This window comes from Cottoperca gobio, chromosome 22 (genome assembly GCF_900634415.1).
Source record: "Cottoperca gobio chromosome 22, fCotGob3.1, whole genome shotgun sequence".
In the NCBI taxonomy this organism is placed as follows: Eukaryota; Metazoa; Chordata; class Actinopteri; order Perciformes; family Bovichtidae; genus Cottoperca; species Cottoperca gobio.
This window is the reverse complement of record NC_041376.1, coordinates 8,815,310-8,843,209: the sequence shown is the minus strand read 5'-3', so window position 1 is coordinate 8,843,209 and position 27,900 is coordinate 8,815,310. Positions and strand designations below refer to the sequence as shown.

General features: G+C 42.3%; 1 protein-coding gene across 5 annotated transcripts in view; it reads right to left on the bottom strand.

The window, feature by feature from the left end:
* Positions 1-509: 509 nt before the first annotated feature.
* The window catches only part of dcdc2c (doublecortin domain containing 2C), a 93,139-nt gene continuing 65,748 nt past the window's right edge, over positions 510-27,900 (bottom strand). For 2 of the 5 annotated variants that reach the window (XM_029460917.1, XM_029460919.1), the window contains 2 exons: positions 2,386-2,513; positions 727-897 (listed from right to left, as the gene is read on the bottom strand). In XM_029460917.1, coding sequence (XP_029316777.1) covers positions 861-897; positions 2,386-2,513 — 165 coding nt within the window. In that variant the 3' untranslated portion in view covers positions 727-860. Of the gene's footprint in view, positions 898-2,385; positions 2,514-26,897; positions 26,928-27,900 lie in introns of those variants that run through there. The other 3 variants (XM_029460918.1, XM_029460920.1, XM_029460923.1) reach the window with 3 other exon arrangements.

The following is a 27,900-nucleotide window of genomic DNA, read 5'->3' as shown; positions in this document are numbered from 1 at the left end:
ACATTATCACAGAGGGAGGTATCACAGGGGACGCAGTGGATCACTTTCCATGTGGTAGGTGGACATGGCAGGTCTGTTATCAGGAAGATTTCTAATGAGTTAATTCGCAGGTGAGTGTACATTTAGCCGGCTGTGTGTGTGTAATTATGACAAAGGTGAATTTACCTTGATCAGGAACATACAGTACTTTTATATTTACCATTGATTATGCTTTCAAATACAGTAAGGTGGCAAGTACAAGGTTCATATATTAAATTGAAAAAAAGAAGTAACCTCTAATCGATTGTGTACGTGCATATGTTAGGGCCATTAATGTTGCTCTGAATGTGCCAACAGTCTAATCACCAATCTAGAACAATATGACCCATGAATGATAAATGAAAGCATGCATGCTGCCATGACAAAAGACCTCATCTTGTCAGCTGTTACAGCAGCAAATGACTTTCCACTCTGAGATGGTTGTCTCAATGATTTACTCCAGCTCCTTCTAGGGCAGTGATTTACATTAAAAAACATTTTATTTATTTTTTATTGATAGTTCGGTAGCTCTTTTGAGCTCAGTTTGAAAACATCCCATGTGCGAGGTGTTAAAGTTCCAGTTTTGACTGACAGCCTTTTGTAAAGTTCACGCTGAACACCAGACAACAAGGTGTCTACATCCAGGAAGTATTTTCATACATTTCTTTTTATCCTGGTGCCCCTTCCCCCCTTGTTGGCCCCCATTTCCTTCTGGGACTAGGGCCCGGCTTTACCTTTCAACCACGACACGCTACCTGTCACAGCACAGAACACACACACACACACATCCCTGAGCGTGGTGCAAGAGGCATGTGACATCTGTTCTCTCTCCGGTGGGCTCCTCATGTCCTCGACCTCATCCACATCGTTTCTGAGCACCTGGAAAGGAGGAGGGGAAGCTTTATGACAAGGGGACATAGTAAAGAAAAAGGGGGATGAAAGGGGTCTTTTGTGTGTGTGTGTGTGTGTGTGTGTGTGTGTGTGTGTGTGTGTGTGTGTGTGTGTGTTACGGGGAAGGTTGTTGTAGAGAGAATGCAGTCAACCACAACATCAGTCAGTACTGCCACCACCCTTCCTCCCAACATCACTAACTTTTTTTTCTCCATGACCTTGACCTGAGTTCGGTGTTTTTTGACAGCATAGGTCCTTGTTGACACCAGCTGCGCCTACACACTGTGCCAGATGCACAAAATGTAGGCTACAGTGAGGTTGAAAAATCCAAAGGGTGGAGTGACATAATGTGCTTTACCTAACATGCACATTGAAGGATAGCGGTGCAGTTCAGTGACCTCAGTGCTTCAGATAGTCTGATATGGAGTAAAATGGATAGCTTTGCAGACATTTAGTGGTCGTGGTTTGAAAAGTAAGGGCATGAAACGCCACGCTAGAAACATCAGAGCAGAGAAAGTAAATGCACACTTCCAAATAGGTACTATGGTAGTGCCCTTGAGCAACGTAACTGCTTGAGTCATACTAATAAGCAGCAAGCAGTAACATTACGGTTCACAAGTGAAGCCAATGCAGAATTGCCTTGAGCTGCAGTTCCAGTAATGGCTGGTAGGTTCTGGCTCCAAGAAAACTTTACTACTTAGTCTACCCTGAAGTTTACAGGAAAACTCCCTGAAAATATACAGTCTTAAAGTTCAACCCCGCCTCATACAAAATTACACTGCCATACAACCAAACTGCATTCTCATTAACATTTTGAAGGAAATGTATTTTCTTCCGGATACAGTCACATGAAACATTTACCTGTTTTAACAAGGCACCCTGGTGTAATTTAATCTAGTCTAATGTAGCCTCCTGTTTTCCAAAACTTCTATGACATATTTCCATGGTGTGAGAAGTGTAGCGGCCTGAAGCAGAGCCTGTGTCTGTTTACCACATTGACTCACAGGGTCATGGGTTCGTTGGCTCAGGTTTGGCTGCCTAACAGCCTTTTCAAATCATTAAGTAATGAAGTGGGTGCCACTCAAATATAAATGCATCCACAAGCCAGAATCCTTTCATGTTTCAAACTATAAATACTCTTGGATTTTCCTCAGAGCCAATATACCTATCAAAGCCATTTCCAACATCTGTTATCCAACCCTACAAAAAAGTGCAGGACACTCAGCCAATCGCTGCAGCTGAGCACTGAGTGTTTTATAACGCACGGGATACAAGGCAGTAATGCTTACTTTTTCTTAATTTGTTAATTGATTATTGTCTAATCTGTCAAAGATCCTGGCTCAGAGCCCTTGTGCCTGAGCACACACAAACACGTAAGCATGCATTCAGAGTCACACAAACACAGTGAGATAAACAAAACCCCACATGTAAGTCCCTTGATACTTGCTGATTATTGTGAGTGCAGCCACCACTGACCTTGGCACACATATCCATAGCAAGCCCCTTCCCTCTCCATCCATCCCGCTCTCTCTGGAGTGGCCCCTGGCCTGCAGCTTATTGGGGGGGCCTGGAGCCAGCTTTCCCCATCTCAGACAGGCCCTAATCTGGGAGGCAAATGATAAGGCTGAGGTTTACAGGAGGGACTTTGCACACTCACCAAAATTTGCATTTAAAGGCCCTCAAGTAATCTTTAGGCTTATTTAAATCTCAGCAAGACACTAGCAGAAAGATGGAGCAGGGAATTCTGAAGATCCACCTCCTGTGCTTCTTTCCCATGGTAGACCAAATCCCCGCTATAAATGAGCGAGGATGTGGATTGCTTTGCTGTTTCTCACAGCAGCCCGCCTCTGTATTATCAATGGCATTTAATTGCCTAAGTATTATTTTTTCCTCTCCGCATCCAAATAAAACCGCCACACAAAAGCGTCCACAATGGCTGTAAAGCGGTTTGTGGGAAAAGGCCATGTTTGCCAGAAGAAGAAAAAAAAACAGAGCTAGTGCCATACAGTTAGCTGTGAAAGAATGGAGTTTAAAGTGTTTTGCTTATTTGTTTGGCTGGTTGTTTTACATGAGTAGGTTTGACTGAGTTTATTTTTGTAATGCACTCTTTGTTCATGTGCTTATAATGAATATGAAATAAGAAATGTGCATGCGTTTTAAGCTCCCACAAAAGGATTGCTACTGTATGACCACCTAAGCAAGACATTATTGTCATGCAGGTTGTTTCTTTTCACTTAATATTTTAAAGCTTTCCTCAAACTTAGTATTGCTCCTCTCATATGTTCATCTCTCTATATTTTCTATCGTCAGTCAATTATTCATTCGATGAAAAGCCAAAAAAGGAAAGCACAAAAATGAAAATAACCAAACAGTCGCTGGAATATGTTCTGTCCCAGTTGTTGTTTAAGTGTGTGCATATTTACCAGCTGCTGCAGCTATAGGAGTGACTGTTTTGCTGTCAGCATATTTACTAGTTAACTGGCATCACGCCCTGCAGTATGTATACCATAACAGCACAATGCTTCTGCTCAGCCAATTCGCGTCAGCGTCAGGGGGGTTATTTTCAGTGTGCATCCTACACATCCAGAAGGGATTTGAAAGATTAATCCTCACCTTTCCAACTGAATGTATGTAATTTGGTTTGACAAACACGTGCCCTACAGGGACGTTTTCTTCATTAATACTTGACAATGTGCCTTGCGTCTCAGGCCTGAGGAGATGTAGTGGTGTGACGGACGAAAGCATTAAAGTGACCCAGATTCAATCTTTCTTTCTTTACTTTGCAAGCTTTTAACACTGAGTAGGCTATAGCACCTGTGATACAAAATTCAGTTGAGAAAGCAACAAAGACGGGGTGTTAACAGCCATTACAACAGGCCACACAGACAGGACACGATCTGATGATCCGTTCAGAGTGTAACATGCACTGAAATATTCAAGAGGGCTGAGAGGTGTCCAGATGTAGTTTTTTAAGACCATACAAAAATCTGTGTGACAACCTTATGCACAATATTAGCTAACAGCATGAAATGGTTGTCTAGTTCAGGTTCATTTGACAATGTTTTTGGGGATTCAATCTAGAATCAGTGATATTAATTATTTATTTAAGATAGATTTGTAGTGATTCTAGTCTGAAAGAAATAGACATTTCATGCGTATTCTCTTTCTTGCTAACGAAGGAGCTCAGTGCTCCTAGCCAAGAAATGGAAATTAAAAGTGCAACTTGACATTTTTACCTCTTCAGTGGTGGTTTTTGTAGAGATTAAAACATACATTAGAGACATGTGTTAGTGAGTGAGCTTTTGTGATACTGGTAGGTAGATTGTTTTTTATCTCTGGAGGGAGCCTTGCTAGCTGTTTCCTCCTAAGCTTACCTAATCGCTAACTTAAGCTAACTGGCTGCTAGCTTAAGTGTTATTAATCTTCTCATCTTCCTCTCAGCAAGAAAGAATATCCCCAAAATGTCAAACTGTTGTTTTAACTATTGCTTCAAAAAGGGACAGTTCATCCGAAAATCAAAAATACATATTTTGTAGATTGTTTTGGTGTTACTATTTTCTCTCTACCGAACTACACCCACCAACCATATCACCATGCAGAAGGAAGCGTGCATCTACTCATGGACGAGAGGCTTGTACTTAATCATTGGCAGGTGTTGTTTGTTCTCACAAAAAGGTCAATGGATTATCTTAAGTAACCAGGTCATGATTCCTGGGAAGAGACATCGCTGTGAAGTTTTGCAAATTAATTAATTTGCACTTTGAGCACCACAAGACTAGTGCCATCTAGTTCCGTTATATTTGAGAGAAGGCAGACATTTATACAGCCAATATCTCGTAAACTCACACCAAAAATAATCTATCCTGATAAATAGCACTACAGGTAAGAGGAAAAATGTATATTTTAGATTTTGGGGTGAACTGCCATTACTTCTTATGACTTTAAAAGCTGCCGTTCCTCCTAAATGGAAATAAAAACTATAAAAGCACACAGTATGCATATCAAACCAACTACAAGTCTGTTAGACAATATTAAATCATGTGGTAAGGCTAAACCTGATATCATATTTAATATTCTGCCTGATTTTCTCTTTTGCATAACCCTCTTCACAGCCAGAAGACAGGTCAAATCAAGCTCATGCATATAAAAGCCGTTGCCCTGGGCAAAGATTTAACCAGCCCGGATGAGGCTCAAGGCTCAGTGTAGCGAACAAAAAACACCTTTGCTGCCATTCCAGCTCTGAGAAATATGAGGAGATGCAAGAAAATAGAGATCTGGACAGAACCCCCCCACCACAACCTTCATCTCCAAAACTAACCGTTCGCTTTTTCTTCCCATTCCCACTATGCAGACTCTGCTCACTCTTCCATGCCACAGCCACTTCCTGCTGGCTCTAAACAATGCAGACTCCATTTCGGCCGCCGTAATGGCTGACTGCTTGACATAACCCTTGTCAGTGAGAGCTGAGATAGGTGACACTTGACAGATGTGTAATTGCTGGAAGAGCTCACTGACAGGTGGGTGAGCTTAAAGACACCTGATATGCTTCTGAGGCTGTTGACGCAGGGGATTACACCTTTAAGTAGCGCCGGCTTCCCTGGGTGTTGTTGCTTATTTTCTGTGTACTTCAAGAATGGAAAAAAAAACAGTTTGGGTAATCTATTCAAAGCGGAATTGGTTTGATTTGTTCGAGCCAAGCCTGACAGCGGAAAAAGGTTAAGTCTTCTGCAATAACCCTCATTTAATACATCCAGATGTATATTCTCTGTGAGGTAATGTATGATTTTGACATCATCTTAGCTGGCTTGTAAAGCTTGTGTTGAGGTGTGATAGCTTTCCCTCTCAGGTCAGCCCAGGTGAGGTGGTACCAGTAGCCGGAGATAACACTCCACCCCTATAAAAGACAGGAAGTGAGATAAACATTCACTCCTTGATTAGGAGCCGGGGTGTGGGCTTCCATGTGGGAGGTGGTGCAGTCATACGGGTGGAACAGTGGATCCACCCATGCGGATGGGGGGCGTGTGTGTGTGTGTGTTTGTGTGTGTGTGTGTGTGTGTGTGTGTGTGGGTGTAGAGGTTTGTGTTTTATGTGTGGGACTGTAATGCAAATCAATGATCTCTTTCAGTGCAGAGCAGAACAGCACAATGCCTGCACACCTGTCCATCATTCAACATCTCCTGTTCCACCTCTTGAAGCTGGATGAAGAAAAAAAAATCGTTTTAGCTCACAGTCAAGGGGTTGAAGGCAGGGGACGGGAGCGAGGAAGGTGCGCTTAGAGGCCCAGACATTCACGTTTCTTTTTTCCTGCCAACAAGACCATGTTATTAGAACTACAGTTAGTAAACCGGGAGGAGGGAGACCGATGCTTTTGGACGTGACCTCAATTGCACTGGCACACTATCTCAACCAAAGTCTCATTTCACCAAGAAAGACAGGAAAAGAAGAGAGAAATTGACAATATCTTTTGTACCATCATGCATAGACAGCATATAGAGATTTAGTGATGATATGGGGGGGGGGGGGGCGGTGGCTCGAGCTGCACCCCAGAAGCTCAGCTCAGTTCATTGGGGGTATTTTCACTTATAATTGGGGTAGCTTTCATCTTGCCTGCCAAAAGGCGTAGCAGCGAAGAAGAGCACCAAGAGGGAGCTATCGCTTCCCCTATTTCCTGGCCCCAGACAAAGGCATCCAGGCAGGCAGCCTGCTGAAGATGATGTATTTCTGATCAAAGAGCCTGGAGTTGTCAGCAGCCCGGGCTAGCACAGCAACCTGATTGCTCCTGGATAGATTTGTCCCTTTGATCAGAGCAGACTCTGACTGCAGGCACTGTTTATGCAAAGAAAAGATGGCAGAGCGAAAACCTATCCAGTGTTATGTGGAAACAGGCGTTGGGCTGGGGGAAGGACTTTAGCTTCGGGGTATTTTGGTTCACACAGTAAAACAGGATGATATCTGTTATAATTACCGCTAATGAGATAACATTGCAAAGAGCCTTCTACTGGCGACTTGTTGCTGTGATGCTTTTGCGCTGACAGCAGAAATTCTTACTTACGTATATTACTCTTGATTAGCTGATAACATGCCGTGTCTAATTACAACCACATACATCAGATAGAAGAGTGAGACAATGTAATGTGCTTGAACGAGTGATATTTTTACAAAATGATCAGTTAGTTTCACTGTGCAAACATCTTACACATAATGCAAATAACCTCCAGCTATGAATTCGTGTGGACTCAAAAAGGAACATAATTTTGTCATAATATATTGATGTAAATTCTCTTGGCTAGAGTTAAGATTAGTTGTAGTAATATTCTACGAAGAAATATTAATGCCATCAGTGTGTAGGATTTGTACCTACAATTCCCACAGTGACCTGTTTTGTCTGAGGAGAGCATTCTTCTTGTACCCGGTTACATGAATCCAAACAGTAAAATGTCAAACACACTTGACTTTAAATCACTGGAGCGATGTTATGGTGGGGTGTGAGATGCAACATGAAACATCAGGAGACTTGCGGGAGGCTGCGAGACTTAAGTTGTCCGAAGGGGCCTTCCAAATTCACTGCATACTGTACTGGCAGAATTGTTTATGCCAAAGACATGCATAGCCTCGGTGAAAATCTTCAATAGAATAATTTGAAGTGCTAAATTCATTGAAAAGTAGAATTGTTTACATCCTTTTAATACCATCTTGACAATATCTACATAAATACATATTTAATTACCGCTGTCAAAATATTTCTTGAAAAGGCAGGAAGGTAAAAGTAGTCAACATAACATTTATCTTGTTTTCCTCCTCACTCTGCATATTGAATAAGTTCAGGTCATATCTTTCAGGGACATCAGCCTTTACGTTTTTCCTGTCTTCTCTGTCATGTTAAACATTAAAAAGGTACAGCTCAGCATGCCTCCCGCCGAGACACGTCAAACTCAAGGTTAATTTATGGATGCAAAAACATCTCATCTCAAATTTTTAAATCTCTTTTAGTCATTTTCTTCTGTTGGTGACAGGTGCTATTTAAAGGGGTTTCAGGCACACGCGTACACAGAGTTTAAGTCGGTGGAAAGAGGGCTGAGTGGTTATGTAAGCTGTAATTAACATATCTGACGGCTGCATTTGGGTCAAACAGTGATGGGTAATTCAGGTCATTTCTGACAGCTGATGAAAACAGAAATCATCATGGCGGGCGGTGGGCGTAATTATGTATTTATGAGTGGAAGAGGACCTTGGGGGGAGCGAGCAGAAGAGATGAACACATGCAGAAAAGTGCCTGAGTGCCGCCTTGCTGCCGCAATGACAGCTCATTTCCCTGCGTGGATGTTTTTCTCAGCTTTTGTTAGTCCCACCAGCTTACTGTACCTGCCTGCCCAGCTTTTTATGGACAATACAGCAGGGTTAAGTGTATTATTAAGGGATGAATGCTCTGCTTAAACCCCGGCCAAGAAAAAGCAAAGCGTGTAGGTCTTACCCAAAGGGAACCTCCATAGTAGCTTGTTTATGTTGTGACAAACACTCCTGGGGTTTTTGCAATTTAAAGATGCATTTGATGTTTCTGCATACATACATATATCAACCTTCTACTCTGTATGGATCTGCTTTTTCCTGCAGTATCCTATTGTTCTGTATCTGTCATGCTTGGCAAAACATATACCTACAACATTTACATTTTTAATCTAATAATCTTCATTAATGTTGTATTTTTGTACATATAATTTGTATTTAAATCCTAGTATCTCAAATACAACAGAGGGAGGATGGATGAAGCCAGATGCAAATAACCTTGGAGTTAAATCAAAGCCATCTTCAAATCAAACCCCCAGTAAGGCTCTCCCCTTTTTCTGTCAATCCACTGTGACATTTGTGATATGGGCAACACTTTCAATCTATGGCTGCCTACTCCATTGGCCATGTAAAGTTTAATGAGCACCTTTTGTGGAGTGATATGAATAATGTATACATTACAGAGCTTTAAAGTGCCTGTGGTGCATCTGTCTCCAGGATGGACGGAGGGACCAGTGAAAATTAAAAAGCCTGAGGGTAAAGAAGAGAGAGAGAGAGAGAGAGAGAGAGAGAGAGAGAGAGAGAGAGAGAGAGAGAGAGAGAGAGAGAGAGAGAGAGAGAGCGAAAAGTTGAAGGCAGTCACATTAATTTAAATGCGTCAATGTGCCACTTCCAATGCAAAATAGAAGTCATCAGCACAAGCACAGAGCTAGTCGCCCCCACCACAACCCGCCCAGCCCCCCTCCCCTCCTCCTCCCCTCAACACAATCTATCTCTCGTTTGTTGCTCATCTGTGTCAACCTGCACTCCACATCAGGAAGTGAATACACAGTGACATGGAGGGGAGGGAGAACGTCTTCTAGGAAATTCTGGGGACCGCAGCAGGTGATGGAAGGAAAACACAAGTCAGTATAAAGCAGACAATCCTATTCCAGCACTCCTGCAGATAGCATTGATCGGTGATGTAAAGGGGAGGTGCAGATGCACTGCACTCTGAATGACAAGTCCGCCATTGGAAAAGTGTTGAAAAAGACGCCAACGGTGCACTTTGAACACAAAACACAAGAAGAGCAGAGGGAAATGTGCTTCTCAGTTAACTGTAACCTGAGGAAGAACAATTCATTATGTATATAATGTATATGTATATATAAGTAAATTCAAAACACAATATTTTAGGAGTTGCCTTATATTAAATAAAATCTCCTCAGTGGCAAGGATAAAAGCAGGTTTATTGTAAGATGCACTTGTTGTTAATATATTCCTCAGAACATACTCTCGTTGTAAGAGAAGTACCCGAGCCTTGAACCTTAAAGAGCATTACAGCAGTAGCTTGTCCTCTCCACCTCGCTCCATGCTCCGCTCATTCAGACCGCTCCATCTCGAACCCCTCAGCCAAGAGCTCGCTGACGAAATTAGAAATCTCCTGTGCGTTTGGCTGCTGCCCCCCCCCCCCCCCCCATTCAAAAGATTGGTGGGCCTCTATCTTCTTAGAGATCTGCTCCCTGTTGAATAAGCAATGGAGCGTTCCCACTTCACTTGTCCACGTCAGGCTGGCCTGAGCGACCCTTCCCTCCCTCACATTTTCTCCCCCCCATCATCCCCTCCCCTAACCCCTGTTTCCATCTCCACAGATTGACCCCCCCCCCCACTCCCCAACCCATCTCCCCCCCCCCCCCCCAGCCCTCGCTCTCAGCAGACATGGACACACAAAAGAAGGCTTCGGCTTAGTGGCCTTGTGATGGATGCATTTTCATAGGCCAATCTCTGTTATCTTGGAGAAACAGGTCTCAGCCTCCATTCTCTCAGGGCTTTACAGTTTTCTCTCTGCCACTCACCCCGCCCACCCCTTCCTTCAATTTTTTTCACCTCCTCCCTCCATCCCTCCCTCCTCCTCCACCATTTTCCGAAGGTCACTCATTAATACTCCTGAGCATTGATGCTGACCCCGTGACCCTGAGCTTCAAAGCACGGCTCTCCCATATTGAGCATCCAAGCCCCTGCATTCTCACCCAGGCCTGAGTGCGGAGGCCTGGAACCCCCCCCCCCCCCCCCCACCCCCACCAAGGTCAAGGACTGGCTGACATCAGGCCCCAAAACAATAGGAGGCCCTTCCTCTCCACATCCCAATGGACGCCCACTGTGTTGTCCCTCTTTGGATTGATTGGCTATGCAGCAACATCTCCAAGTCAATCAATTTCATTCATTTAATTCAGATGCGTTAAACTTGAGAATTTATCCATGGATTTCAATTTCTCCGAGGCAATAGAAAACCTTATATGTAATGGTTTTGTCGATCTCAATTCAGCTGCAAACATGTATTCTCTTTTTTTGTAGCTCTAATCGAATGTTGCACTTCATTATCTTTAAGTTCACACAAATTGGACGCCACTGAGTTTCTCCAGTGTCTTTAATGAATTTACCTCATTTCTGTTTCAGTGTTATCTATTTATTTATTTGTAAATGATTGAAAGTAAGGAAGCTGCAAATGATATGCAAAGCTTGTGGCAGGTTTCATATCAGGTTATTTACAGAGTAGATGTGCTGCAACAATACATTGCAGTGTGTAGCAATAAAATAACTATCAAAAGGAAAAACTTCTGCGTTTTAATCTCACAATTTATCAACCTTGATTCAACCCCAAATAGGAATTGTGGTGTTAAAAATCCCCCTACAATAAGCTGCTTCAATTTCTGCACACTCTGCAGTTTGCTGCTTCTCCTCATTTCCCAGCCATGGAGTTCACTATGCCTTGATGTATCATATATCTCTCTGTTTTTCCTGCGTGGCTCTTTTTGGGCCGAGGGTCAGAGGGTGAAATAAAGCAGACCCCATTTTGAAACTGACAGGGTCTCCAAAGCCTGAACCCTAGGGCAGTCCCCCAAGCCCCGGCCTGACAGAGGCCGCGTCCGACAAAGGTGCAGTTTGTTACGAGCTTCTGAGGGGGAAAAAAAGAAACACAACAGGGAGGGTTATTTGGTGTTCCTTTGACCTCTTAAGCCCTCTGAGATGAAAAGGCTTTCAATTTTTACCAGACGAGGAAGACCACTTCAGCACAGAACACCAATATGGGCTTCAAAGCTCAGCAGAAATTTTAATCAGAGACAAATTACTGTATATTGTGTGGTGTACTGTGCTCCATCGCCACAGTCTGAGGGGGCAAAGGTGCAACAATAGTGCAGCATTTTACAGACGAGAAATAGCATCCTGTGAAGCAGCGAGCGGAGCACGCACGGTCACTGTCTTTTTAAATCATGAAAATTCTCTGCTAGAGTATGTCGGAGTAGTAAGTTGTGAAAGGTAGAGGAGCTAAAAGCCTGATGTGCTTGCATGTATCTGCCATCTTAAATCATGCAAGCTGAAGGCAAATATCAATACCACAATGCTGCTTAAAACAGCATTCTGTCGAATAAAAACCTATCTATCATTTACAACACAAGGGTAAGAGAAAAAGCCCATGAGTGCACCGTGCCTTATGCCATTTACTAAACATTTTATCAAATTTTACAAAGCCTGCTTAATATTTAAAGCCTCGGTCATGCAGCCTAATGGTCCAGGGCAGGAATAAGCTATTCAGGGGTCAATTGTTTTATTAAGATTAATGAGGGGGAGCAAGAGGGTACGTCATATCTGTACTGCTTTCCCTCTTTCTCTGAGCACCAGTGAGGCATATTAAAAGGAGTGAGTACGGTTTGCCACTTAGCTTATCTACGTAAGTGGCTTATGGATGTATTTGTCCAGGACACTCAAGGTAAATTTTTTCATCAATTCATTTTTCATCGAGTGATGAACTTACTTCCCCCACAGAATATATCAAGGAACGTTCAAGTATGTTGGATTAACATAGAGTGAAAAAAAAAAGCATATCCTGCAATTTCTGATAGCATTATACACTCAGTCAGGGTGCACGTGTTTCTTTTCTCTACTGGATATGCCCCACATGTTTAAGTTTCTAATTGTTGTTTTTCTCCTGTTTAAAATGAAACAGGCTATTTTTTCATTACTTCCTGGCCATTTTATTGCCTTTAGGGTATATCATAAACACAAGCGACATCATCTGTTTAATACAAGCGTCTATTTGTCTCCAGAATCAGATAAAAGGAAACTGTTCACGCCATAGAAATACATTTGCAATTCTGAAAATAAAGCACTGAATGGCCGTTGTTGACGACTAACGGCCATCTTTAATCAACCAAGCAGCTCAAACTCCCATGACTCTGATGGACCGGTGCATCTTTTGTCAAAGGAAAAGTCCAATCTGAGGCATCAGAAAAAAGGAACAGATGGAAGCAGAGAGTGGGCGGTGACAACCCGAGAGCTGGTAGGCGTTCATCTCCGCAGACATTTACACTCTATCAGCCATAACCCCCGAACGTGGCTGATGTCATTGTTGTAATTGCTTTGACACTTGGAAGCTGGCACTAATCCTGTTTGGACAGTGACTTAAACTGTATGGAAATAGGGGACACATTGGTTACGTCCACCGGTGCATCTGTCCCTACTGGCCAGGACAACATCTGTTACTGCGTGTGACTGTGGTGTAAATGAGCCGTAAGGACTTATTATAGCACAAGTTTAAATAGACCTGTTGAAGAAGATTGATTTGTTTCCCTGTGGTGAAAATCCTCTTTCAGTGTTACACAATTCAAATCCCTGCTTCACCCCACTAAAAGACAAGTGTTAAAAAAAAAGGAATGTTTTTAATGTGTGGTGTCTCTTTGGCTCATGATCTAATGCGGTGACGATGAACATGTTTTCGATTGAAGCCGAATGACAGGACTTGTTGTGAGAACAATTTTTAATGTGTCTGCTGAGACATGTAGAGATTATACCAGGGTTGCAGTAAAATGCAAGGTTCGCATAGCTGCTGCGGGAGCATTTACATAGATGATCCATAGCTGTCAAGTATGTATAGTACTGTGATCAATTAATTTTCAAGCCAAAGCTTTAAACAAAAACAGATTATGAGAGGAACATTGATATGTTTGAGCTAAAAGGTTTCAGCTACACATTGGTTGGATCGCAGGCTCGGAAAACAAAGATGTCCCATGACAGCAGATCCAGAGGGGTCATTTAATTTCCACTGGACTGCCTTTTTTTTCTTCAGGCGGAGTATAACGCGAACAATGTTTTCGAGGGCCATCTTAAACCACCATCTTCAGCAACATGCTCTCTACCCGCCTCAGACCTTCCATCCTCTCCAGCACGCCTGCATGCACCCTGACACGTTGACAAGCTGGGAGCGAGTCAATGTTGTGGTTGACCTGGGAGCCCGGGCCAGAGAGGTTTGGTTCACAAAGTGAGAGGTAGACAACAAAGTGCGGTGAACTAAAATGCCCCAAGCCAACCTTTAGCTTTGGTCAACATCTGCAAGCCGTTGAGGTTGGATGACATAAATGGTGGAAGTGGACAGGGAAACTCGAAACTTGGCTGTCCAAACCACAATTGTGCTTAAAAGGACGGTTAACGTTGGACCTTACTTTGAACTATGTTGTAGATAAAGGCCACTATCCTTTCACTTAGCAATGTACGAGTAGAAGGAATGCACATGGATTCTTTGCATTCATTTTCTTATCAATTAGGAATGAATGATTTCTGACAAACATTTAAGTATTTGAGGAAAAGAATCAGAGGTGGTTGTCCTTCTTGTTGGATGTCTACTGAGGATTTAAAGAGGTGTCACCATTACTGGGAAAAACAATCTTAAATCTTATCTGCATCTATTGGCCTTATGTTTACAACATCTCTCAACTTTAGGTCACTACAGTACATTTATAGTAAACACAAAACAAATCTTAATCCTGATTGGTTCACATAGCTTAGTATGTCTAACTTACTCGTCGACATTTACGAGAAGGCCGTATGACTTTTGAATGTTTCTACCATGAACACTTTCAGATCACGGATGCATACTTTATTATTACATTTCTTTTAATTGTTTTCTTTAACTCACTTACCTTATTGATTTTTATTTGAAAACGGTTGGTTTTATATTTAATTTAATTTAATTATTTTGGTTCTTAATCCCCATGTCTTATTTATTCTTAATAGTTGGTTGCTGATCTTAATTATTTTAATTTGTATTCCTACTTTTTAATGTTTTTATTTAAAGTACTACACTACACTACAATTTGTTTGCTTTGTCTAACTGGAAGTTGAAATATGAACATACATTTTGACTATACTATATATTTCTAATTAATTAATTAATTAATTAATTAGTTATTAATTAATCAAGGGATTCATTGATTAAGTAATTAATTAAGTAATTAATTAGGAAGAATTAATATCATTTGCAATAATAAGCTTGCAACACAATATTACATCCATGTCATGGAAAACTGAAATGATTTATTGAACCTCATAGAGACAATTAATGGTGTGAAAACAATTTGGTTGGAAAACAAATGAATCTCCACTGTGCGTGATGATATGCTATATCATATCATAACACACAGAGGAGATTTATTGAGGTCACAGTGCGCGAGACCTGATGTAATTAGCTATGACCGCTAATAGCTGTCGATTGTTTGTAAGACTGCGGTGGGAAGTCTGTCTTTTTCCTCGAGCTATGGCAGTCCTTAATGCTATAGATTACTATTATTCTAATTACGCTAATACACCTAATGCGACACATGAACACTTTCGATGTAGCCAGGAAGTTAAAAGCAGTGGTGTGCTTCCTTGTTGCTGGGAAACATAAGATGTTAAACATAAGACTTATCAACTGAAGACCATCAATAACTGTTAATGATGGTATAATGTAAGTGTTGGTTCAACCATGTAATAATAATGTAAATACTACATTTAAAGGTACAGTCATGCAAATAGATTTGGTTTTATGTGCTGTAGTCAAAGTGTCTGACCCCCCCAATTCAAACCATTGACAAATATATGAAACATTTCTGCTATGTCTCTATCCATAGATACTTTTCATTTGGACTATTTATTTCGGAGGAAAAAAGTTGTATAATACACATAATTCCAATTCTCAATCTAAGACTATCCGCCGTCCAAGTCGACAGCCCTGACTGCTGTGTACTACAGATGTTTGGCTTTGGAAACACGAGAGACTAGAACAATAAACTCAACTATGGCTTCGTATAATATGTAAATGATCAATATTTCTAATTGCAGAGAGGAATGATTGCCATGATTATGTTGACTCTCTAATGAGTCCACCTGTTGGCATCATGCAGAAAACAATTTTCCACTTGAAGAAACATAGCGTATGTAAACTCTCATAAAATGTAAAACCAATGGAAGGTCTTGCTGTGCTCTGGCAGCTGCAGCCTACAATTATGCAGCATCCAGCAATAACTTGAATACCAATCTGACAAAACAGTGCCTTTCCTCCAAAGAAACAGAACACTCTTTTATTCACCAAAAGAAAAGTTATAGAGCACATCAGTAAAACCTAGAGTGTCTATTTCTATTACTATGAATTTATTGAAATTTGAAATTCAAGCTTGAACTGAGACATCCACACTGAAGAAACTGATGTTGCATTTATAAGATATGTTTGGAGGACTGCTGGGAAATATAAAAACCTGTGGGTATTCTGGAGGAGCCTACTGTAACCCCACTGCTCACTTCAAAGGCTTGTCCTGAAATTCAGGAGGACAGTTATTGATCAAATCCCTCAATGAATCGGGAATTGATAAGTGGACTCTTCAGAATGCACTTTTATGTCTTCTCACTTTGAAGCTCTCCATCTCCCGTCTTTCTAGGGGATGTTATTCCACGCGAACGCCTCTTTAATGTTTTGAAACCCACTCTCCTCCTTAGTTTCCCCCTGCATTTGTCCTTCTTCATTGTCACGTTGGGTATTGGGAGTCCTTGTTCCGAATGTAAATGTAAATGAGTTGACAAAGGGCACCTTTCTTTCATTGCAGATGAACAGGTCCCAGGGTAGGATCGGGTCAGGTGTAGTGAAAGGAGAACCCCCGGCCTCTCTGTCTCCTCCCTTTATTGTCCCGCACTCCCTGCCAAACCATCATTCTCAATATCCCACTGGGGCCTCTCTAACCCTCAACATCTGTCCCACTTTACCACTCTGACGGTAGAGAGACGGCTAGTATGACGGGCACAGTGCAGCAGTGTGCAGGCTTTAGAAACTGCTTCCAGACATCTCAAAAGTGCTGTCATGTGTAATTCTGTGCATTTACTCGTTCAATTTATTTGTCCGCACTTTACTACAACTAATCACAGGTGTGTTTGCACTATCTCGGTGAGAATATGTATACGGATAAGACGCACGTGAAAGTAAAGGCGACGTTGTTTAGAAGGGAATTTCTTTTAATTACAAAAGCTGTTTTCAATCAGTCTTGTCCAGGAAAAGCACTTATTCTGACTATCACTGGGAAGCACTGCTTTCTGTCTCACACTTTGCTTTGCACAGCTGGTGGAAGTCAGAAAAAAAAGAAACTGGAGGTCAATTTAAATAGCCTTAGTGCTTTGCCCGGTTGAGTAAATCAACCATAAGGAGACATAAAAGGAAAACACCCACAGTAGACGTGCAACACTGTGGTGCCATGTACGAGATCATAAAGTCATGTAAGTCAAAAACAGGATGCTATATATTTTCTGAAGGATGTTTGGGGCAGATAGAACATTATAATTGCATGCCAGTTTTCCCTTTGGGAGAAAATACCTTTCCCCATATGTGGCAGTGATAAAGTATAGGTTTCTACTCTCTGGCAAGAAAGGTATATCTGCCCTCTAACTAGACAACTAGGGAGCAGAGTAGAGAGGGAGAAAGACAAGGAGAGATATAGGTGTATAAAGACTGCGAGAGACGGACAGGAAAAGAGAAAGAGAGGGGATCCAAACCACTGTCTGTACAGTTAGTGGGTCCGGGGTGATTGCATGAGGGACAGGAGGGAGCTCCATTTACATTGTAGCTGCAGAATAAAAAGCAGCTTTGGTTTGTCAGTTTTCTGACTAGCGTCATGAACCGGGAGATGCCCATGGCTGCTCGTTCTACTTCAACGCAGTTCAATACCTGCCATCCTCACCCTTCTTCTCGTCAAAGAGAGACACACACACTCACACACACACACACACACATACACACATAGATGAACACACGGGGTCCCTCTGGTGTGTTTGTGTTTCTGTTTGTGAGCATTTGTTCCGAATCAGGCACCTGGCATCTTTTGGGAGAGCAGGCTTCACCGATGAGGCCCCCTGGACTGTCATATGTCTGGATGCAGACCAATACCCATCACGGCAAAGTGATCAAAAGCAAAGGAAAGTACAAACCTTGAACTTCACAGTCCCAATATGCATCCCTGTTGCTTATTATAGTCACATACACACACACACACACACACACACACACACACACACACACACACACACACACACACACACACACTCACAGCATGCAACCATATGAATATCTCTCAGCTCATCAAATATTCCAGAATGCAATTTCTTCTCTTGTTTTCGGTTACAATTGAAATTCACTGCAGGTTAAATTGGGCCCTCTCTCCAGACTGCTGTAATACCGCATAGTAGGTATAATCAAAGTAATTACAACAACACACAGGTGTTCCACGCTGCACGCCACTGAACACAACACACGTCAGTGACAGTGGATGGAGTAAACACCTCTGGAAAAAAAAAGAAAAAAAGAAACATCCTGATTCAAATCAAGTGTCATTCCGGCTATTTTATCGACAGACAGTAAGTGCACAAACAAATGGCATTTTCTGTCATCTGCTGCTTAACATGGACATTTTATGCTTCGTCTGTTCACGTTGCTTTGCTTCCACTTTTCAATTATGATAATCTAAATCTGGTAGAGTGAATAATAGAGGAAAAGATGAATTTTTTAAGCTTTACAGAGAGGATTGAATACAGTATGTGAACAGTACGAGAGATGCCAATAAGCTCTCTCACATCCAAATCCCTATGCAATTGCATTTATGACTAAAGATGTTTTTCCACTAAAACCTTAGAGCATTTAGAAATACTATATGTATTTTAGTTTTTTTTGATATTTTACTGGGCTCAGATCAGAGCGGAGACGTGAAGAGGCACACAATCACTTTAAAAGCTCCCCATCTGCATCCTCAAAATCTCATCTCGAGAAAGAAAATGGGGGAAAAAAAAGGAAAGAGAGAAGGTAAGGGGGGGGGGGGGGGGGGAGGGGGGTCAAAGAAGAGAGAGAGAGGGAAGGTGCAATTACCAAGAGCGTAGTCTGAGGGATCAACTTCACTTCAAAGAGGCCGGGCCCCGCGTCCCATGCTCCACACAGCCCCGAGTACCAGTGTTGTGAGAGTAGGTAAACATGAGCAGATCACAAGACTGTTAATAGCAGCCAGATCTGAAGAGGTCTCCACCTTGTGCCTTCCTGCCTGCCTCTAAGATTCTCAGACAAGCCCTTGCCTGGAAGGAACAGACTCATCCCGCACACTCAGCTAGTGTGTGTGTGTGTGTGTGTGTGTGTGTGTGCATGTGTGTGTGCGTGTGTGTGTCTGAGAGAGCATTACCCCAACAGCTTTTTTTCATATGATTGAACAGCATAAGCACACAGCACTATGCTAGGACCTTTTAAACCTTCACAGCATGCAAAACCAACAGCTGCCATGCAAACGCCTCTGAAATATGTGCATGCTCAATGCGCTATAGGATATATTTTCCCATCAAAAAAAAGGGGGCAATACAGCAAAACCGTAGTAGTTCGAGATGCAGCAGTCGCCGAGTACACTGCATCTATCTGTGTGTGCATTGCTGGTAAATTATTACAGCGTTTACTTTGGGACTTATTGCCAGGAATTATCTTGTTCCAGTATGCAGTCGACTCAGTGAGTGCATTTTTCATTCATCTTTTTTGACAACAAAAAAGGTGCTCTGTGTCTGAGGCCCTCCCTCCCTGAAACCCGCTGTACCAATCCGGGGCGGTGTGTACTGTATGTGAAGTGCATTTAACGCCCACTAATCTGTCATCACTGGATAAATACGATAAGGATAGCAGCGATTCCCCAGAAGTTATCACAGGCCTGACGGCTAAACAGGATTAAACGGTTGTCTTCATGCTATGCAGAGAGTGAATAGAAATATTTTTTAAGTATAGGACAGCGTGGACCCCCCTTTTTTTTAATTTCCCCATATCTGTGATGGCAAGGTGGCATAATCCATAGGCTATTTGCAGTCACATGACAAGGGTTCAAAACCCCCCTGTCAGGACACATTCACCCTGATGAAGTGTCATTGAACGAGACAACTGGGTCCCTACCAGCTCCAGGTGAGGTGGGGGTGTGGGGGTGGGGGGGCTTATGCTATAACCCCGCACTCTGACCTCCCCAGAGGGGCGAAGCGAAAAGAGACTTTCCCTTGAGGGGATCAATAAAGAATAACATTAACATACATGATGTATATCAAAGTAAATCTTGAAGCAGCATGTCTTCTGCAATGCTAATTCTAAATCTCAGTGCAGTGTTTGAGGCTGTGGATTTGAACACACTGCTTTTTCTTTTCTTTTCTAAAACCAAAATTTAAAAAGGGAAATTAGCTGGAAAGGCTGACATCTGTTGGCTAGGGTTTGTAACTGCAGTTTAGTGGTCCTTGGACCGGCAGGGTGACTGACGCGGTGTTATTGCACTGAAAGTATGTAACAGTTCAGAAATGGTGCCCTGCGAGAACAGGGCAGAAAACACTTAAAGAGGCACAAGGGGCAAAACTCCCCAAGTCATGAGCCGAGATGAAAAGATGCCTCTAGGCTAACCTCACAGCTGAAGCGGAATCACCCTGAGTGCTTTTAGTGTGTCTTTCTCCTCGGATGTCATTTGTTAAGAGAGTAAAACCCCTTCATGCTTGTGTGAAACTTAATTCCCTGGTCTGTCCTTGAGCAGTAAACTCTCTCCCTCAACCCAGCAGCTGAGAGTGACCCCTCTGGAAACCCCCCCCCCCCCCGCCCCAGAAAAAACACACACGGCCCTCCTCTACTCTTCAACTCCTACCACGCCAGATGTTACTTTTCGTCTATGATTTATCACACAGTTTAGATAAGGGTAAACAAATAGTCATCACAGTCATAACTGCAAACACCGCTTTTCCGTCTGGCTTATCGCAGGTCACAGCATACAAAGTTAACGGACGGTGTAGAGACAAGGGGGGGGGGCGACAAAAGTGCAGCTTTTTCTCTGAGTCGCCAAGTTGACATGAGCATAAACATACCAAAAGTCCTTCTGCACACGTATACACAAACACACACACACGCACACACACACACAACCCTGAGCCCTGACCTGTGGGAATGTGTGCTCTCTGTGGAGGACGATTAGCTGGCCAGCCTCTTAGCTCCTCCAACACAGAAACCTCATTGTGATAAAGCCCAGTCAATGTTTGCTGACACACGTTATCTCCAGTCCCCTCTCTCCCTGGGCCTCCGGTCGGATCGAGCTGCCACAGCTCTTTACAACGATTTAGGGAGCCATTTGTTTTTCAAGGAGCTGTTTACACAATGGCCACCTACCACACAGGGGACAGAGGCAGAGGGACGGGGAAGGGAGTCGTTTGAAATATAAATCACAACCGTTGCCAGCTTTTATCGGCAGCGGCGCTGTCTTTTTGTTTCTGACTTTCCAATCTTTTTGCATTCTTTATCTCGGGATGGGGCGATAAGGAAAAAACAAAATGAGGTTTTGTCAGCGGCTGCCAATGTGCGTAACTACGAGAAAAGGGGGAAAAGACACACTTATCTCGTGTGTGTGCTTGTGTGCATGTAGAGGAGGGGAGGTGATAAAAGAGAATATTCCTCAAGGAGGATCAATAGTTGTTATTCAGACCTGCATGGGTCCCTCCATAGGAAGCACTGACACTGTCCTAAGAGTCTGCCGGCTGTATTGATTTTAATTTATTTTTAACTTAGTGATGGATATGGGACATGTCATGAGAGAGAGGCATTGGTCAAATAATTACCAACATCTATTCATTAATTGGAAGGCAAAAGAGATAGAACACTCAATATTCATTACGGCCTGCAAAGACTTTGCAAATGTGCTGTCTGACACAAGGATGTCAGAGAAATATGTCGATCACCTAATCACGCAATGCAAATATGTCCCTCTGAAGCAAAGTGCACACAACACACTGTTTTCCCTTCATTTTTAGAGAACATATAAACTTCATAAAGTTTACATATTGTAATAAGCTTTAGATCATTGATCCAGTGTCATGTTCTCCTCCTTTTCTGTTTAAGACATCTTGAAATGCTGTGAATATTGATCATATACTTGTATTGAATACGATGTGCTTTAAAATATCACTGAAATGATTTCATCTCCAGTAAAACTCTATCGCCGTAGAACAGTACGTCTGAAGGAGAAAAGGAGCAAATATTGACACACGTCTTTGCTGGGATGCACACAAGAGGCTGAAAAGCTTACAAATTGCATCAACAATCCAGTTTATGAAATTCAATCCAAAAATAATGAGCCGCAATTAAACTCAAACACTGAGAGGTAAATCTAATTAACTGAACACGTGAAAAGTGATCAAATGACAACGTTTTGTATTACAACCTCGGAAAGTTCCAGGCCTCCGCAGAATATGAATCAGACTATTCAGCAGATGGAAGGTGCGGCTGTTGTTGCTGTAACAGAATCAGCAGTCTTGTCATACATATGCTGCATAAATATATCATCAAAACCCTTGTTACCTGCAATAATTCGCTTGATTGGCTCAGTGAGTGCAAGTTCCTTTGGTGTGCATCAAGTCAAACTGACCAAAGTGGCCTATGGGTTCTTGCAGACAGGCACCCGTGGATATTGAGCACAATCACAACACTAATTATCCTGCATGCAAGCTACTGCAGGGCTTTGCCCTTTGAGAGAGGCAATCAAACAGCTGACGAAGGGCTGAATAATCACACTGCACTGAATGTGCTGGGCATAGTGTGTGTGTGTGTGTGTGTGTGTGTGTGTGTGTGTGTGTGTGTGTGTGTGTGTGTGTGTGTGTGTGTGTGTTTGTGTGTGTGTGGGGGAGCTACTGAATACAGTAAGTGCATCAACTTCAGTGATTCATATATATATTTTTTAGATGCCTTTAAGGTGGGAGTGCAATGATGTTGGGTTAAACAGGGCAACGTGGTTAAAATGCGTTTGATGACAAACACTGATCTCAGTGCTCAGATGAAATTGAGCAAATTAAATGTCATGTTTGCGTTTCTGTCCCCCCCCCAAACAAAGAGGCTGTGTGGCTCTGTGTGAGAATTGACCTCTATGAGTTCTTATCTCCTCTTGTGTTGCATCACAAGCAATGCTGCAGCCTCCTTTTTCCCACCCAAGCTAGGGCAAGGTCGTGGTTAAGTTATGATTACTGTATGATGCACTCAGCGTAGACATGCAATAAAGAGGTCTCTGCTGAACCATAAAACTGTCAAGATACATCACAAAAGTGTCTGATGCTCCGCGCGCAACATCACAACAACAAAAATAAGACTCTCACTCTCCTCTCTAAGCAATCATCACTTCCTCAACTTGACACGTGCTGAATATTGCATTAAATGAATATATGTTGGAAGACAGAAAAACTACATTGATTTTAAAATCTCTTGCCGCTGCTATAGTGCTATGCACAGTAATGATCAATTATTTGGCCTCCGACTAGCGTTTCTTAGAAGCTTCACTCCCCTAACAGCAATACAGCATGAAGCCACTACTCACTGTACTGAGCCACCAAAGAGAATCCATTGATTCAATCCTTGGCTGCTCAACTGCAGCTCTTCTTTATCTATGCATTAATGCTCCCATCATCTACCAAACTGGGCATCTTTCTGAAGGCTGAGGGGAACAACTGGTTTTTAATATAGCGCACATACTGAAATATATTAAGCTGTGAAAATAAGCCCACCCATTTTGAAAAGTGGAACTTTAATGTTTGTGAGGCCTCTATGGTTGTCACAAAGAGTAAGAATAAGAACCATGAAAAGTGAGAAGAAAATGTGATGTAATACGATCTTCTGACGTTTTTATTAAATGTTACCACAAAAGGTGTTTTTTTTCTCTACTGTAAATTCCCACATAACTAATGGCACATGTGCCTTTACACTTCACTGGCACCTGCCATGGTCCCATTTCAAAGTGATTAGGATACTTATATTATTATTATTATTATTATAATAATTTATTTTTGCTGGAAAAACATCAGTAGGAGGAATATGATTTATTTTTTTTGAGATCCCTACAGAGATCAAATTTTGACACATTTCCACACTCACTTGAAAGCAGGCCGGTGAATCGCACTACACCACGGGGGCCATGAAGTAAACTGCACTTCGGTCCAATTTTTAAGCCTGGCTACAACCGCCTCCCCCCCCCCCCCCCCTTGCACCTCAATCCAATAGCCCAATAGAGGGAGGCAGCCTAAATGCACCATCAGCATTGAGGTTTGGCTCAGCTGCTACAAGGGTATTATGTTCCAAATTCTCTCCAGCTGGAGTGAGGAGAGACTCGCCCATCTCCTATTTTAACCCATTCCCAAATCACACAAAAAATATACCCTGCTTCTTTTTAAACCGTCCATCTATCCCCTTTCTCTCGTTTCACAATTCAATGTTTTAACAATCAGGCGCCTGAGAAGTAACGTCGGAAATTTGGAGGGGGGGGGGGGGGTGCACCGGGGAAGACCTTGTTACTGTGGTCCGGGGAGTGAGGGTAAGAACAAAAAACAGAAAGAGGTTCGAGAAAAGGGTGGGTTGAGAGGAAGAGAATTGGAGAGAGAGAGAGAGAGAGAGAAAAAGGGGAGAGCTTCTGGGGCAGGTGAAAGCCGTCCGCATACAAGGTGGCGATTAGGGGAAAGTGGCCCTGTGTGAGGCAAGAGGAACATCTGTGCCTATTACCGCAGCACACAAAAGACCAGGATGGGGTGGGGGGTGGGGGGGGGAGCAGGGGAAAAGACCACGGTCTACAACATGAGAAGGGCCTCACCAAACACCACAGGCTGAATTGCATGGCCCAATTTGGGGCTTTCAGCACTGCTCGTCATTAGCATTTAAAAAAAGCGAGGCAGGAGCTAGCTCAGTGAGTAGCTCATGGGTCGGAGCAGGAGTGTGACTTAAGAGCTTGGAGGAGGTGGAAGCCCAAGCCACCCACCCACACACTCAGCCCCATGCCTTAAGCGCTATTCAGGCAGGAGATCTGTTGAATGGAACATGTTGTGGAGTCATATCTATAGCATCGCTGCTTAATATTATGGACGATTATGCAAAAGTCAACGGGAAAGAGAAAGGAACACAATGGTGGAGAAATGGCTACAATTTCAGTAGATATAACCGACTCCTAAATTGCATTCTCAGAAATAAAAAAAGCACTATATTCAGTAAGGCTTTTCAGACTTGCAAGATGCTGTCATATGCTTTTCCAAGTAGTTGTCACAAATGCATACTTCCTCCATCTAACCATGAACTTACTCCACAGAGAGAAACGCAGAAAGGCAATGATGTGCTGTATCCATATGCATCATTGCGTACCGTATCTCAGCATGGCAAATGAGTGTTCAATTTGACTCGCAACATTTTGAATAACTGTATTTCAAAGTGTGTCAACCTGGTTCAAAAACACAGCTAATGGATGGCAAAAGCATGAGAAATAAAACACTCATTCTGGTTAGCGGTGCATCAAACTTGTATACCGGATTGCACTCTTTTTCGGAATTGAGAACACTTGGGAGGGAGATGTATTACTTATTTAACTGCCACAAGGCATATATCTGTTTGCTTAAATATTCTAAATTTATTCCAAGACAGTAAGTGCCTTGCTGGAGTGAATTATGGATGGTAAATCAAGACACTGAGTTATTAGTTATGACACCATAAGGTTCTGTCTTAGTCAATATGTCTCTCTTTGAGATTGGTATTATTTAAATGGGGAATGTTTAACTGGCAAGCTGATTTGAGGAGCACAACTTTACTCTTAATCTACAGGAAACATGATCCACAGCAGTATTATGAAAATGGAAATTACAAACTTTGCAGCAGCATATTAAAAACCAAGTGGAACCAACTCCTGTTGTCAGCTTGAAATAATATAACAGACTTAACAGCTAAGCAAAAGACAAAGAAGTGAGGTTTAACTTTTTCAAGTTTAAGTTTAATGTCAGTCCTCTCCTAGCAGGTTATGCACAACGAAATATAATGCCCCCGGGGGCCACAGTGCAATTCCTAAAAAAAAAAAAAAAAAAACAGGCAATTAAAGCAAAGCCATAAAAACAAGCATAGAAGTCGCTGTTCTGTATAAAAGGTACGGAGACGAAATGCGGGGGCATTGTTGAACCGCCACTAAGCCGGCAGCGGAGGTGGTCACAGAGCCGAATCGACATGTTACACGTTACGCCTCTTTTGCTCCCGTAATGCCAGCATGCTATCTAAAAATCACACACTGGGGAAGCTTCCTGCCACCCTTGATTGGTTTGGTGTAAAAAAAAAAAAAAGAAGCAAAGTCAGCATATTGGAGGATCTGTTTTTACGGCAGTATTGTGGAATACCTGCGTAAAAGGGGCTTTGGAAACTACATTTAAGATTAAAGTGTAGAAACATCAAAGTGTCCGAGTGCTAGAGTGATGAGGTGCATTATGTAAGCAGCCCCCCCCACCCCCCCTGCAATTCCTTATCATAAGATTTATATGATATGATAGGATATTTCATATCGGAAGCAGATCAAGCGGAGACATACAGGTGGACTTCTGGCTTCCTCACATCTACTACTGCTTATGAAAAACGACCTTCCTTTTTCTGTGACTCATCGGTGAGAACAAACATGGTACCTCGTACAGCCCAGAGCGAAGCAGTCTGTGTTTAAGAGAGAAGAAAGTGTTCAATATTTTCAACCATTAAAAAGAAGAAAAAAAAAGAAAAAGGTGGGTTGAATTAATTTAGCCTTAGGTTTCAATTTAAGCACCTAAACATTAATTTGTGTTCTAGGTCACTGTGCACAAAGTATATGCTTTAATTGACTTTTTATAACACTATTTGTTTAATTTTCCAACCTGTGATCGTATGCTTGAAGGCCAACAGTATTACCTGATTAAATACAATCTGGAATGCCTTAAACCACATCTATAATATTGTGTTATTCTGGATGACAACTCCAAGCCTTGGAAGTCTGTTCACTTATAGTTGCAGTGCTGGAGCGCAGTGGTTATGTATGCAAATCACAATAGAGCGCAACAGCGACACACAGTAGCTGGAAGAAGTTACCGTACATTTAAAAATACCGCATGATTACCCACGACAATTTAAGTCCTTAAATCACTTTACTGTCACAAATATCACCTCCTTACGGATGGGAACACAATAAGTTACAGTCAGTGGGAAATCAGCAGGAAGGGCTGACCCTTTTTCTTTTACACAAGTACATTTCTCTTGATCTTGAGCTAGATGTGTAAAGACATAACAATACATTATGCATGTTAGAGAAGTAATTTGGTCCTATCTGATGAAATTCTGCATTAGTGAACATTAAAGCAGGTAGGTTCAAAGGCAGGTCTTCACGCAACTATGACCACGCATGCTGAAACAGAAGAGATCAACAAGAAAGCGCCCCTGTTACTTCAGATGGCATTACAGCCCCGTGGTTCTAATCATTACACTGTTTGTGTTATCGGGCACACGGGGTGACAATGTTGAAACATTAAAGCAGAACTGAATAATAAAATACCTAGCATCATCATTTGAGTAACCGCTTTCAAAGGATTTCAGGATTTCGGGGCACATGAATGTTTGATATGTTTGCTGGAGTGATGCATGTGGGCTACATTGTGCTTGAGAAGCACGCAGTCTGAAGGTCATCAGATCTAATTGTCAGATGGACCAAGTCTTGATTGCTGCAACAAATCCCCACAAGGTTCATAGGAAGCCCGCTATAAGGAAATTGCAGTGTGTTGTCAGCACATGTTCATGTTTACTGTAAATAAAGCAAAGAGAAGGGACAATTAGGTCAAGTATTCTACAGGAAAGCTGATAGAAGCCAAACATGGCAACATATACACATTGATACACAGGGGATCTACTGTACAGGATGTGAATGCACTTGTGTGTCAACACTTAGTAGGATAATAGTTATTTGCATCTTTTTGCAAATAGTGATCAATGCATACTAGCAGTCGTGTAACCTCTCCATCAAAGCGGCAAAGCAGGCGCCGGCTCAATTCTTTCCCAACGCATGATGTAAATGCTCTGTGGTGTACATTTAATATGATGTCATTGTACTATTGACATCCAGGGATGGACCGGCGGCCGAGGCTGATTTGTTTAATTTCTAGTTGGGAGAATTCTATTGACTTTCCTTTTTTCCTCATCTGCTTGCAAGATGAAAACATATCTTCCTACCCAGAAGCTCTGACCTAATATGCCTTTCTAATGTTTTTCAGAAGGACATGCTATATTGCATATGTGCGTATGTGTATGTGTGTGTATGTGTGCGTGTTTAGCTCCATTCAGGATTTATATCGATATAAGCCAGGCTTAATCCTTTCACTCTGATG